We start from the raw sequence: 15,617 nt of genomic DNA on the forward strand, positions 1-15,617 counted from the left end.
GCAAAAGAGCTCTGATAGCGTCTCATATTATTCCTTTAATTACACTATTTATACAAAAGTATGAGGACCCCCATTCAAATGAGTGGATTTGGCTATTTCAGCCACACCCGTTGCTGACAAGTGTATACAATCGAGAACACGGCCATGCGATCTCCATAGACAAACATGGCAGTAGAATGGCCTTACTGAAGAGCTCAGTGACTTTCAGCCTGGCACCATCATTAAAAAAAAATGTTTAACCTTTATTTAACTAGGCAAGTCAGTTAAGAACTAATTCTTATTTACAATGACGGCCTCCTCCGGCCAAACCCTAACGACGCTGGGCCAATTGTGCACCGCCCTATGGGACTCCCAATCACAGCCGGTTGTGATACAGCCTGGAATCAAACAAGGGTCTGTAGTGATGCCTCTTCGGTTGCAACACTCACTACCGAGTTCCAAACAGACACCGGAAGCAACATCAGCACAAGAACTGTTCATCGGGAGCTTCATGAATTGGGTTCCGTGACCGAGCAGCCACACACAGGGCTAAGATCACCATGCGCAATTCCAAGTGTCGGCTGGAGTGGTGTAAAGCTTGCCGCCATTCGACTCTGGAGCAATGGAAACATGTTCTCTGGAGTGATGAATCACGCTTCACCATCTGACAGTGGGACAAGCTAATCTGGGTTTTGCAGATGCCAAGAGAACACTACCTGCCCCAATGCATAGTGCCAACTGTAAAGTTTGATGGAGGAGGAATAATGGTCTGGGGCTGTGTTTCATGGTTCAGGCTCCATAGTTCCAGTGAAGGGAAATCTTAAAGCTACAGCATACAATGACCTTCTAGACAATTCTGTGGTTCCAACTTTGTGGCAACAGTTTGAGAAAGGATCTTTTCTATTTTAACATGACAATGCCTCTGTGCACAAAGTGAGGTCCATAGAGAAATGGTTTGTCCAGATCAGTGTGGAAGAACTTGACTGGCCTGCACAGAGCCCTGACCTCAACCCCATTGAACACCTTTGGGATGAATTAGATGCCGACTGCGAGCCAGGTCTAATCGCAGGACAGTACCTGACCTCACTAATGCTCTTGTGGCTGAGTGGAAGCAAGTCCCCACAGCAAAGCTCCAACATCTAGTGGAAAGCCTTCCCAGAAGAGTGGAGGCTGTTATGGCAGCAAGGGGGTGACCAACTCCACATTAATGCTCATGATTTTGGAATGAGATTTTGGACGAACAGGTGTCCACATACTTCTGGTCATGTAGTGTATTATACCCACTGTATACCCCATCCACATCTCCCTCCAACTATAAATGCATTGTAAAACTGTATGGGCCCATGTTCTTGGAGAGCAGATCTCTTTTACAAAAGCCCATTCACCATGGTTACACCGCAGCTGGTGCTCTCCTGGCATGTCCATGGTCTCCGTATTGAACAATAGTGGTGTCCAGCAACATACGACATCGCCTGTGAAATCTGGAGGGCGGGACGCAGTGCCCTAAACTTTGGGGATTTGTTTGGTACAGAGGAAAGCTGGCAGGGCCCGATGTCTCCAGCCTGGCCAGCGTCAAAGCTTTGGGAGACAGGGGGATTGTGGGATTGGGGGGTGGCATGCCAACAGCACACAGCATAGCCCAAACAGATGAGTCTGCTCCCAGAAACACATTATTATTCAGAGGGCAGGGCAACCTCATCCCAGACTCAGCCATGGAGCTCTCAGCCCTCAGCAACGCTGAGCTACGCAATCGCACTGTGACTCTGTTTCTCTCTGACTGAGAGAACAAGATAGTGAGATACCAGGGAGATAGCGCCATGAGACAGAGTTCCAAAGCTGAGATAAATAACTTAAATTCCAATGAATAATTACCATTACTGCCAGCATAGTCATTATCGTTGTCATCCGGGGCCATGCTGTGTTATGCATTCCTTTAATGCCCGCCTGAAATGCTCAAGTGACAGTATCATAGTAGATTAGGATTGAAGATTTATGTTTTATCTCCACATGGTGTGGGCACTGGCCCCAAGGTCACACAGCCTGGAACCTTCCACTGTACCACCCACACACACACACACACACACACACACCTATTTGAGTGTGGTCTCTCTGCATAGTGTGTCCAATGAAATGACATTGGCGCCTGGCACTGGCTTTAATCAGGGCTCAGGCCAGAGCAGGTGAGTGAGCAGGATTAGAGTGGCATGTCACTGCCACCTGACCTGACCTATGAGCCACCAGTGGATGGAGGGGTGGTGAAAGAGAGAAGGCAGGGAAATTAATAGAGATGAGGGGACGGGTGGCTGGCCTCCATTAGCTCAGCAGATGGTGGGGATCAGGAGTTCAGGGCTCTGTCTTCCCCTCTGCACCCTGCAGAGAGCTGCTCATCAGAGGAATAGACACAGCCCAAACGAGGGGGGCACAGGGTCACACACAGCCGCCTAGATCCTGAGATGAGGTCCACCATGTCACTACTATTACAGTCTATATAGGGAGCTCTCTGTCATAGCAGTTACTTAGGCCTAATGAGAGAGAGAGAGAGAGAGAGAGAGAGAGAGAGAGAGAGAGAGAGAGAGAGAGAGAGAGAGAGAGAGAGAGAGAGAGAGAGAGAGAGAGAGAGAGAGAGAGAGAGAGAGAGATCGAGAATGAGTGAGAACGAGAGGTGAGAAAGATAGATAAAGAGAGTTTGAGTGTGAACTTGCTTGCGTGAATGTGTGTGGCATCACTTAATCCAGTTGCTCCCAGTCAGTGCTACCTGAGGTGCCAAATATATTTCCCTGTTGATGAGGCCAGATGGTACCTAATTTGTCAAAAAATGCAGCCGTTGATAACACAACAAACAAGTGAGCAGGCAAGTAAATGTCTGTCCCATTATGATAAGTCAAATGAAAATCAGTAGCAGATAACACTTCATTTTTCAATTAAATGTCTGAAAAAACCCCACACATGTAAATGAAATATAGCTAGCTGGTTGACCTAATGACAAATTACAATTTAATATTTTTGTGAATTTAAAGAAGTTAATATTTCCTCTTACTGTTCTCACTGTTCTCTCTTACAGTTTTCACTGTTCCCTCTTTCTGTTCTCACTGTTCCCTCTTACTGTTTTCAGGGAGGCCTGACAAACTTTTAGAGGCTATACATCGCAGTGCTCCATTTAACACTACAGCTGGACCATGCATAATTCCTGTGCAAGGCTATGACTCAATGGTTACAGACAACATATGGACATGCATTTTGTAGAGACAACACTCCCCCAAAAAACCTTCTCCACTCTGCTGTTGCTGCTCACTGGATAATTATATGCCCAAGCTAGGGAGGGAGGAATCGTTAATGGACTGTCTCTCTATCCATAAACCCCAGGAGGGCCCCAGTCTTTTTGAGGTCCACAGCAGGGGTGCCCAGGGGCCGCAAATTAATCACAAACAAACAACATAGCCCGCACTTGCAAAACATTCCCTGTGGATATTAGCACCCGCTAGTGTTCTCCGAGACATACGCCCACATTCCATTCCACTACACACTAGCCACTACCCAACTAACTACACTACACGCAACTGCATGCTCAGCTGGGTGTCGCACACAACGTCAATTATTCAACACTAGCCCAGTTTGAGCCCAGTGTGGATCATCATTATCAGTCTTTCATCACGCCTGTGGATAGTACTCCCCATTCACATCCTTACCTTTCAGAAAATATTCATTACACATCAAAATAAATGCACGGATGTGGGACATCTTTTCTAATTGTATTCATTTCCTCTGTGCTAATGGCAGGATGGTAAATGACAGATTCATAAAACAGATGGGTTCACATAGGATTCAATGATGCTATTGCTAAATTAAATGAATGGATACCAACTTTGCCAGACATCCAACTTACCACTAAGCAAGGTAAAGTTGCCCTTTTAGAGTTTCTGCATTGTAGAGTCAATGAAAAGCTATGAAAACCCAATCTGCACCCAGCATGACGAGTGAAACAATCTGTGCTGGGCCCCTGACGGGCAGGTGAGCGGGGAAAGTAGCGTGATGCCTGGAGTCCTCCATCTCACCTGGGAGGTGGAGTGGAAAAACACCAAGTTGGATGGCCCAGAGAGACACCGTGCATTCATCCACCTCTTCTTGGCCCAGCGGAGGGACTCGTTGAGCCACTCATTCCAGACTGGGCGCCTTCTCCGACTCGAGGGCTACGGCCCACCAGAGCCGGCCTCTGAGAGACGGTGATCCACATCATCACCATGCTACAGTCCCTACCTGTCTCTCTCTAGCTCGGTCTCTCAGTCATATAGCAGCTCAGAGTCCCAGACACACATGGCACACTGAATGGCCACATGTGCTTTGCACAGACAGACACAGACATGCGTACATGCAAACATACAGTGACAAGAGGGGTTTGAAGAGGAGTCCTTGACAGTTGGACAGGAGAACAGTGGGTGAAGGCAGAGAGAGACAAAGAGCGAGCGAGACAGAGAGATGAAGGAGATGGAGGGTGGAGGGGACAGAGAGCAAGGCGGTTGCCATGGTGAAATAGCAGTCTATGAGCTGGCAGATAGAATACATGACCTTGACATCTAATTTAAATATCCAACCTCTGTTTTGTCTGGAGGCCTTCCAGATCTAATTTCAATTACCCTTCCTTGTCGTTTGGCTTTTTCCAATCCCACATTTAGCCTGCACATTCACAATTTAGAGTGAGTGAGTGAGTGAGCGAGTGAGCGAGTGAGCGAGTGAGCGAGTGAATTATCAATAACAAACCCTGCAATGCCAAGAGCTGAGCAAAGAAAAGAGTCCCCTCATCTAGCTGGTCCTGGGGCTGTTCTACTAACACACTGAAGCCTCATGACCAGAACATCCAATCAATGAGAATAAACCAAATTACAACACAGTCAAAACAAATCTACGTGACCTATTAGGAAACTAAATGCTAAAAGTTAAATGCAGTGCTATCTGGCCCTAAATCGACAGCACACCATGGCAAACTATTTGACCATGGTTGCTGATCAAACCTTTAGAAAAACCTTGACAAAGTGCAGGCTTTGCTATTGAGAAGGGTGGACACAGTAAAACATGGCTCAGTGAGTACAGTCTTGCCATTGAGAAGGGTGGACACAGTAAAACATGGCTCAGTGAGTACAGTCTTGCCATTGAGAAGGGTGGACACAGTAAAACATGGCTCAGTGAGTACAGTCTTGCCATTGAGAAGGGTGGACACAGTAAAACATGGCTCAGTGAGTACAGTCTTGCCATTGAGAAGGGTGGACACAGTAAAACATGGCTCAGTGAGTACAGTCTTGCCATTGAGAAGGGTGGACACAGTAAAACATGGCTCAGTGAGTACAGCCTTGCCATTGAGAAGGGTGGACACAGTAAAACATGGCTCAGTGAGTACAGCCTTGCCATTGAGAAGGGTGGACACAGTAAAACATGGCCCAGTGAGTACAGTCTTGCCATTGAGAAGGGTGGACACAGTAAAACATGGCTCCCCGTTGTAGAGTAAAGTCTGTGCAACCACTGCACCACAGCAGAAACTGAGACAGAGCTGCATTTCCTGACAAAATATAAAAAATATAAGACAATTAGAGTGTAATTTCCCCAAATTTCAAAAATCTCTCTGATGAGAATAGGCTACCCGTACTGTTGGGGGAGGAAGTAGAGAGCTGTGTTTTGGCACCGCACTACAGAGAAACCAACCTGCACATGTCCTCTATGGCATTGTTATTGTTCAATGTGTAGTTATTTTGACCCTTGATTATTATTATTTTAATCATATTAATATTGTAAATGTATCACTTAATTTCCAAAGTACGCTTTGGCAATATGTACATTGTTGCCGAGAGAGAGAGAGAGAGAGAGAGAGAGAGAGAGAGAGAGAGAGAGAGAGAGAGAGAGAGAGAGAGAGAGAGAGAGAGAGAGAGAGAGAGAGAGAGAGAGAGAATTGCTCTATATGGCAGGAAGTATGGGGTCTGCTCTCTAATAGTGAATTTACCAAATGGGACAAACATTCAATCGAAATACTACATGCAGAGTTTTGCAAGACTGTATCGCAAGTGCAAAGAAAAACACTAAATATTGCAGGTACAGTGGTTCTTCCTTTAAAAGTTGTGGCTGACTGCAGCACAGCTTGTGGGGTGCCGCAGAATTCTATGGTACGTTATTTATGTGTCAGCCATTGTTGCCAGAATGACGCAATTTACCACAATCTGACACCATCTACCACAAACAGTCGCGGCATAAACTCAAAACTTTTAAAGGAGGAACCCCTGTAAAGCAGAATTGTCCAACATCCTGTCACATCTTCTCCTGCCACACCCCCTAATGGACATCCGGTGTCTCCTTGACATGCAGCCATTCCCCCAGTTCCCTCTCCCTCAGTGTGTGATTGTGTGGTTGGATACAGGTGTGCTGGAGTCAGAGCAGTTCCCCACCAGCTGCAACCCGTTCCGTAATCAAGACCTCTACAAATACTCAGTCCTGCCACTTCCACCCTGCTCCTGAGTGGGGCAGGGGTCTAAGGAACTGCATCTCAGTGGAAGAGGCATCACTGCAGACCCTGGTTCGATTCCAGGCTGTATCACAACCGGCCGTGATTGGAAGTCCCATAGGGTGGTCCGGAGGGGAATCCAAGGGAGGGATGGTGAGTTGAATCCAGAACAGGGTAGCAGGGTGGTGAGATGTGGAACAGGAGCCAGAGTGGCAAAACTGCAGTGAGAGGAGAAACAGGCACAGCAGGATACAGGATCTTAAATAATAATAAATAGCTAGAAGCATGACTGACTGACTGGAGATTTGGAAGTGGAAGGACTGAGTATTTGTAGAGGTCTTGATTACGGAACGGGTTGCAGCTGGTGGGGAACTGCTCTGACGCACACCTGTATCCAACCACACACAGAGAGGGAACTGAGGGAAATGGCTGCAGGTCAAGGAGACACCGGATGTTCACTAGGGGTTGTGGCAGGAGAAGATGTGACATAACCCCCTCCTTATTTGAATAGAAAAAAAGAGCCATCAAATTTTACAACCTTCTAAAAACAAGTGACCCCAAAACATTCCATCACACAGCCCTACAATGTCAAGAGATGAAACAAGAGAAGTCCCCTCAGCCAGCTGGTTCACTAACCCAAACCAACCCCATAGAGCCTCAGGACAGGACTCTGAAAATCTGGCCCAAACAAATCATGACAAGCAAAAATAAACATATCACCTATTGGAAAGACACCACAAAAAAAGCAAAGTAAACTTCAATGGTATTTGGCTCTAAACAGACAGTACACGGTGGCAGACTATCTGACCACTGTGACTGATAGAAAACGGAGGAAAACACTGACTAGGTGAAGACTCGTGAGCACAGTCTGGCTGTAGAGACTGGTCGTCACAGGCAAACCTGGCTGCCCAGAGAGGACAGGCTGTGCTCACTCTGCTCCAAGGGTGATGTAGAGACAGAGCTGCATTTCCTATTACACTGTGACAAATACTCAGACCTAAGAGAATCTTTCTTTACCAAAATGATCATTCAGTACAAAGAATTTGTAGAATAAATAATCAAATATGTATTGGGTGAAAAGCCAAAATGTGCAAAGCCAAATATGTGTCCTGTGCAATGAAATGTCAATAATATTTTAAATTGAACCTTTTTTTGGCTTTCATACCATGTTATGTGGCTTCTCAGTCAGGTTGAGATTGGTCAACTACCATTGCTTTAATGTATTATTATTCTCATTAATATTACTGTTATAGCTGTTGGTAATGGTAATCCCATTTCCACTACTACTATTATGATTGATGTTGGTCCCACCATTTTTTGTTACATGTATACTTTGACAATGTAAGTCATTTAACCTGCCATGTCAATAAAGTTTTCTGAATTGAATTGAGAGAGAGCGAGAGATATGTCCATTACAATAGAGGAGCAGAGAGCGGCGGTTTTAGAGTCGGGGCCATGCTCTCTATGGAGCAGACACCCAAGGCCACAGAATGACACTGAGAAGGACATCCACAGAACAGAACAGAGGCTGCCAGAGTCTGTGAAGCTGAGCTGCTGGGAACTTCACACGTATCAGATCCATGTCTCCCAGGGCCGGGCTCTGATTTCTCTCTGTAGTAGCCCCGCTGTTCGCCAGATTTGCTGGAGCTCACAGTTAGATTAGAAACCATCTTGTGTCACCCCTGACAAATGGTGCAACAAAACAACATGTTTGGCTTTTGGGAGATTGCTCTCTTGTTCTTTTTTCAGACTTTTTTTAAAGCACCCACCCTCTCTTCCCCTTTGTTTCTCTCAGTCCCTCACTCCCCAGGCATCTCCCTGAGCTGAAACATTGGAGCACTTGTTTGTTTAAACAGTATTTTTTTCAAGCAGGCAATGTTTGCGGGCAGCCTCACCAGGGGGTCCTGGAAGCAAAGCATGGGCAGCAACTGATCAATAGTTTTTCAGTCTCAGTGAGAGGGATGTTATGTGCCAAGTCACACAGACACAATCTGTATGTAAGAAACACAGACAAACCAAGTCCCTCTTTATCACATGCAAACAGAAACGAATGTGCATGTTTTACCTCCCTTAAACTATAACTTGCTCACTCTCTCTCATCCCTGTTTGACCTCTCCACCAGACCTCCCAGCCTATCTATTCCCCTCGGTGGGGCTATCTATGCCTACAGATTCCCCCTCTATAAAGTATGAATGAGTGAGAGGAATATTGAGTGGCTCTATCCAATTCTGAATTCTATTCGGATCTGAGGAGGTTGCTGCAGAATGCCAAATGAAGAATATCTCTCTACCTGTTACAGTGAGAAACCGCCCTCAGCCCCTTGAGCGGCTGTGCCCCCGCTCTGTGTCCCCTCTCCTGTCCCCTCCACAGCAGACAGGGGTACCAATTCATTCACCTTTGCCAGCCTTGCCAGCTGATCATCAGGCACCAGCCATAAATAACAACCCCCTGATGAGTCAGTCTGCACTTAACACCCGAGGATGAGCAGTCAATCAGGAGGGCAGTGAATCTACTGTCCTCTGCTGCAGCCTACTGCATGTTGAATAAAGTTATTTGAATATTTGAAATATTAATGTCAATGCGTCTGTAAACCATAGAGAGCAGGTGCTCCTCTTCATTCTGTCCCTGCCTCGTATCTATATGCAGAGCAGTATGGTGCCTCTGGTTCAAGGGAGAGGTGCATTCTGGGATGGCTAAAGAGAGGAGCTTTGGAATGAGTCAGACATCAGGGGATCTGGCCATTGGAATAACGCACAGTAGTGAGACAAGGAGTTCCCTACCTATCTAGTGAATGATGCAAACAGTCACATAGGATGAAGAACACTAGGTTACGTGGCAAACGTATAGTTCAACTTTACAATAGTTTCTGCAACTGTCTCCAGCCATTGTGTAGACCCAGCGACACAATCTAACAACACTTGCACCGCAAAGAATCACCCATCAATGTGAAACCTGACTGATTCATTTAGAATTTGTCCTCTGAGAATCTCTACTTTATAGTGGCCCTGTGATACAAAGTACCTGCTGTCATTGAACAAAGGAACTGCACAGAATGTAAGTCACCACATTTAGAGCCCAAGGTATCGCCCATGGTCTCTCCTGTATGATATATTCAGTCAGCCCAACCACGGCGGCCTTGACCCCTTTACTTTATCCTCCTCCCCCTCTTTCTCTCTCTCCAATCGTGTGCTTTGAATAGATATGAGGTGTATTTTGGGTTAGGGGGATTTTGCGTTAGATCTTGTATGGAGAGCAGTTGGAGACCTAGACGGTCAGTCGGACTTCACCACACCACATCTCCTCAGCAGGCAGCTGAGGCAGCTCCTCAGCTCTAATCTCCTCAGGTCATCCACACAGTGTTGACCTACCATCACATCTTTACTAACACTTCTGGGGCTGGTTTCACAAGGCTTTTCCAATGTGTTGGACTACTCATAGTCCTTTAAGATGGGCTCCTGAGTGGGGCAGGGGTCTAAGGAACTGCATCTCAGTGGAAGAGGCATCACTGCAGACCCTGGTTCGATTCCAGGCTGTATCACAACCGGCCGTGATTGGAAGTCCCATAGGGTGGTGCACAAATGGTCCAGCATCATCCGGGTTAGGGTTTGGCCACGCTAGGCTGTCATTGTAAATAAGAATTTGTTCTTAACTGTCTTCCCTAGTAAAATAAATGTAAAACATTTGAAAAAGATAAAAAGGAACTGTAGATTTTTCATTAATGTTTACGCTTCAAAGCACATGCATTTGACTATACACTGTCTTCAGAAAGAATACCACCCTTGACTTATTCCAAATGTTGCTGTGTAACGGCCTGAATTTAAAATGTTTTTTTTTCTCACACAATACTCCATAATGACAAAGTGAAACGTGTTTTTAGAAATGTTTGCAAATTTATTGAAAATTAAATACAGTCAATACTGAAGCAGCTTTGGCATTGATTATAGTTGTAAGTCTATCTGGGGACTGTAAGTCTTTAAGAGCTTTCCACACCTGGATTGTGCAACATTTGCCAATTCTACTTTTCAAAATTCTTCAAGCTCTGTGAAATGTTTTGTTGATCATTGCTAGACAACCATTTTATTTTGGCATATATTTTCAACTAGATTTATGTCACAACTGTAATTTTGCCACTCAGGAACATTTACTGTCTTCTTGGTAAGTAATACCAGTATAGATTTGGCCTTGTCTGATGGAAAGCAGACTGAACCAGGTTTTCCTCTAGAATTTTACCTGTGCTTAGCTCCATTCCGTTTATATTTTATCCTGAAAAACTCTTCAGTCCTTAATGATTAAATGCATACCCATAACATGATGCAACCACCCCTATGCTTCAAAATATGGAGAGTGGTATTCAGTAATGTGTTGTGTTGGATTTGCCCATAACATACCACTTTGTATTCAGGGCAAAAAGTAACTTTTTTTATCCCAGCCCCCATCCCCGCAGGAGGCCTTTTGCCTTTTGGTAGGCCGTTATCATAAATAAGAATTTGTTCTTAACTGACTTGCCTAGTTAAATAAAGGTTAAATCAATAAATAAAATATTTAAAAAACAATTAAAAGTGCTTTGCTACATTTTTTACAGTATTACTTTATTGCCTTGTTGCAAACAGGATGCATGTTTGAAATATTTTTATTTTGTACAGGCTTTCTTCTTTTCACTCTGTCATTTAGGTTCGTTTTGTGGAGTAGCTACAATGTTGTTGATCCATCCTCAGTTCTCTCCTATCACAGCCATTAAACTCTGTAACTGTTTTAAAGTCACCATTGGCCTCATGGTGAAATCCCTGACCTCTTACTTCCTCTCCGGCAACTGAGTTAGGAAGGAAGCCTGTATCTTTGTAGAGACTGGGTGTATTTTCTGGTATATACCATCTGAATTGTAAATAATAACTTCACCATGCTCAAAGGGATATTCAATATCTGCTTTTTTTCTTATCCATCTACCATTAGAAATGTCTCAACTTCCTGACAAAACAACTAAACATCAGAGACATACTTCATGGAGATAGATAAGGCTAAGTAAGGTATGATGCATGACTGAGTCGATGGACTGAAAGAAGGATGCTCAGAACTCAACACACAGACATAATGGAAGAAGGTTGCTGATAATACACTGCAGAGCAGAGCCAGGCCAAGACTCGCTTTTTACGCCAGCACCATGTCACACTAACCCAAATAAACACCCGTAGAACATTTTACTCACAAATTATACACATGTTGCTGCAAGCTTATTCCAACATTAGAGGGGCTATGATCTACTGCAGATATAAATCATATCCTTTACTCTCATATACATCCCCTCTAATAGACATAGTGACACTTTAATTTCCATGATAGAAAATGTCATCACTATTGGATGACACATACCTTATGTGACCGTCAGTACAGTAATCAGATCCACTATTTAACTGATCTAAATGCTCACCTCAGAGGCCAAATGAAGTCAACCACTCCCCAGCCAAGGACTCCACTAGGTCATCTGAGAAACAGGCTCCACTCCATATTAGGTGGATGGGTTTAATATCTATATTATTGATCAGCCCATATAGCTGCAGATCGATCTTATCTGGTCTCCACACAGGCAGACTAGCAATCAGTGAGAGAAGATATGGGAGGCTGAAAGTGTGTGTGTGTGTGTGTGTGTGTGTGTGTGTGTGTGTGTGTGTGTGTGTGTGTGTGTGTGTGTGTGTGTGTGTGTGTGTGTGTGTGTGTGTGTGTGTGTGTGTGTGTGTGTGTGTGTGTGTGTGTGTGTGTGTGTGTGTGTGTGTGTGTGTGTGTGTGTGTGTGTCCGTCCTCCTATGACACGAAGAAGATAAACATGGTAATTTGTGAGCAGAGTGTTGTGGGAGGAAAACATTCCATGCAGGTAGTTAGTTCACTGTAGATACTGCAGAGTAGAAAATCCAAACAGCTAAATCGTTCTGAACACAGTTTATGGAAAAACGTAATAACTTTATTAGCATGATAATAATAATTAAATGACTCTTTATAGAATAACCACAATTTAAAACCAGAATTTTCGAAATAAAGTACAATCAGCTTCTGGCTCCCTCTGTGCTTCTGACTGGCAATAGACAAAACAACCTTTTCTGTCCCTTGATGGAAAAAAATGATTACAATTATGAACTTTTCAAATATAATGCCTGCTGCTGGTCTAATCAGTCGTCACTCGGTACAGTTGTGATTGGCTAGCAGCTCACATACAGTAGCTATCCCCTGACAGTACTTATTGCCAGACGAAACAAAATGTCTGTTCCAGTGTCTGCCCTTACTTCATTTATCCTCACCACTGTTTCCACAGTGAGACAATGCCTTCAAATGTTCAGTGAAACAGTATGACACAGTAAGACAAAGCGCCAGTGTGATAGGGGTTATTGTAAGTGAGGAGAACTGAACTCACCTCTACAGACGTTGCCGTTGTCTGGCTCAAAGCCAGCCTTGCAGGTGCAGCTCCCGATGGGAACCATCCACTCCCCATCTCCATTGCAGTACAGCTTGATGGGAAAATCCACCTCCTCGGAGTTAGCGATGCACGTGCCTCTGGCAATGACCAAGGAGGTGCTCTCGGCGCCTGTCATGGTCTCGGGGAAGTTGGCAAAGTTCTGCACCACGCTGGGGCACTTCTTATGGAAGACACGTACGGACAGCAGAGACATGCAGGCCCCGTAGTCTTGGAAGGCAAGGTAGAAACCATTATGAGACAGTGGGCCGAAGCTCCGCACCTCCGTGTTGACCTTCATCAATCGTCCACCGAAGTCCACCTGGGAGAAGCTCTCGTCAGCCGCAATGGTGTCCACCTTCAGGTAGGGGGCTTCCATCCAGAAGGCGGTTCCCTTGGTGGTGGCGATGACCGAGTCCGTCTCGTAGTAGTAGAGGTTGAAGGTCTCCTTACAGGAGCCAGGGACACTGGGGATGGAGCTGCAATCACGGACGGTGAAACGCATTTCCACATAGACACGCTGAGCCCCTCGTCTGTCGATGTAGGTGGTAAGGAGCCAGTTGTTCTGGCTGGGCTCGAACACGTTACACACCTGGTAGGTCCTGATGGTGTTGAGGTTCTCATCGTAGCCACTCACCTCCTCCCACTGTGGAGAACACACACGCACAAACAACAAACACAAGTTAGAGTAAGGCATCCATCAATCAACACAATCCACTCAGGCATAGCCAGGTAACCACAGACAAGTGGTCCAACTAAAATCAATCTTGGGCAGTTAGGACTGAGCAAGGCCTCACCACATTAGGACATTTGGTGCATTACAGACGTTGGATTATATGTGGTATTGAATTAGAGCCTGAGGGAAAGGATGGCCCATAGCCTCAAAATGAGCTGCCTAGTTAATGGAGTCAGCATTAAAGCAGTACACACACACATTAGCAGTACACACACACATGTGAGCCGGCCATAAAGCACTGATAAGACTTAAGCACAGCCAATGCTTTCCCTACACCATTAATTCACACATGAATTAATTCACACATTACCAGTTCTGTGACGGACCAGCAGCACTGCTACTGTGCATTAACACCACTGGTAAGTCCTTCATAATCATTACAGAAATGTGTGTGTGTGTGTGCACTGTGCATGTGGGTGTGTTGTGTGTGTTGTGTATATGTGCACTATGATGATCTACTAATGGTCCTAATAATGTTGAAACGCCCACTTCTCCACATGATGAGCTCCTTATTTCCTTGGACCAACGGATGGCCACAGCAACCCATAGTCTGGCAGATTAAGGAAGGCATGGATACAGAAACACTAGTGGAGATTACACTACACACCAACCCCCTGGGAGTTCTTGTTTTCTCCAACAAACCAGGCCTTCTTCAGGGAGGAGAGATGGATATGACGGTGTGTGGATGTGTGATGCATAAGGGTTGTGTGAAACGAGAGGTGACGTGGTGAGTTGTGGCTATTGGGGAGAACTGGAGCGGTGCATTGTGGGAGACGCTGTTGAAATAGTGGCCAGGAGGAGCTGATCACAGAGAGCTGAGATGATTAATGAGTTTACAGAGAGCCCTGACACAAGTTAAACCTTCTATTTTTTCTCAGCGCCTCTCCTTCGCTCTGCGCCTCTTTGTTGGGCTGACCATTCATCAGAATTAGAGCGACTTGTCCCTTTCAACACCAAGCAGACATTAATACAGCCAGGTACCAGCCACAGAGAGAGAGATGGAGGAGGGGTGCTCGATGCAGCCAGAGCCAAGCTAAGGAGACCATCCATGTCCGCACTATTCACAGATGACCTATTTTACACAACATAAATTGCTGTGCCACAACTGTACCATGCATCCACTGTTCCCTAACCAAGCAAACATGACGGCTGCCTTAAGAATACAAAACAAGGGACTTACTGTACTCTTGAACGTTGTAATAGTAGAATGCACAAGGTGCAATTTCAAATTGGGTAGTGCATCATCAGTTCCTCTTGTCACGTCAGTCATTGAATACCTTAGAGAGCTATTTATAGACCTGTCATAAATGTCCGGATCAACTAACCCATGTCAGCTAATGTTTTTTTTTATTCAGGTTTTTAGGCTCATAGATATTATTGTACTTCTTTAGTCACTCAAATATCACGAGTAAACATGAGACATCTCAAAACATTATAGAATTGCAAGAACATGTGCTTTAAAACCCACACTGCGTCTCACAAAGACACGTCGGTATGAACCGAGTCTTCTATTTAGACTCCAGACCAAAAGGACAAATTTCCACCAGTCTAATGTCCATTACTCGTGTTTATTGGCCCAAGCAAGTCTCTTCTTATTATTGGTATCCTTCAGTAGTGGTTTCTTTGCAGCAATTCGACCATTAAGGCCTGATTCATACAGTCACCTTTGAACAGTTGATGTTGAGAGGTGTCTGTGTCTTGAACTCTGTGAAGCATTTATTTGGGCTGCAATTTCTGAGGCTAGTAACTCCAGTGAACTTATCCTCTGCAGCAGAGGTAACTCTGGGTCTTCCTTTCCTGTGGCGGTCCTCAGGAGAGCCAGTTTCATCATAGCGCTTGACGGTTTTTGCGACTGCACTTGAAGAAACTTCCAGCATTTTTTAAATGTTCCATATTGACTGACCTTCATGTCTCAAAGTAATGATGGACGGCCGTTTCTCTTTGCTTATTTGAGCTGTTTTTGCCATAATATGGACTTGGGG

General features: G+C 45.1%; 1 protein-coding gene across 1 annotated transcript in view; it reads right to left on the reverse strand.

Moving 5' to 3' along the window:
* The window catches only part of LOC118358669 (ephrin type-B receptor 1-like), a 163,747-nt gene that overhangs the window by 94,071 nt on the left and 54,059 nt on the right, over positions 1-15,617 (reverse strand). The window contains exon 3 of the mRNA XM_052480447.1: positions 12,861-13,545. Coding sequence (XP_052336407.1) covers positions 12,861-13,545 — 685 coding nt within the window. The remainder of the gene's footprint in view (positions 1-12,860; positions 13,546-15,617) is intronic.

This window comes from Oncorhynchus keta, chromosome 26 (assembly GCF_023373465.1).
Source record: "Oncorhynchus keta strain PuntledgeMale-10-30-2019 chromosome 26, Oket_V2, whole genome shotgun sequence".
NCBI lineage: Eukaryota > Metazoa > Chordata > Actinopteri > Salmoniformes > Salmonidae > Oncorhynchus > Oncorhynchus keta.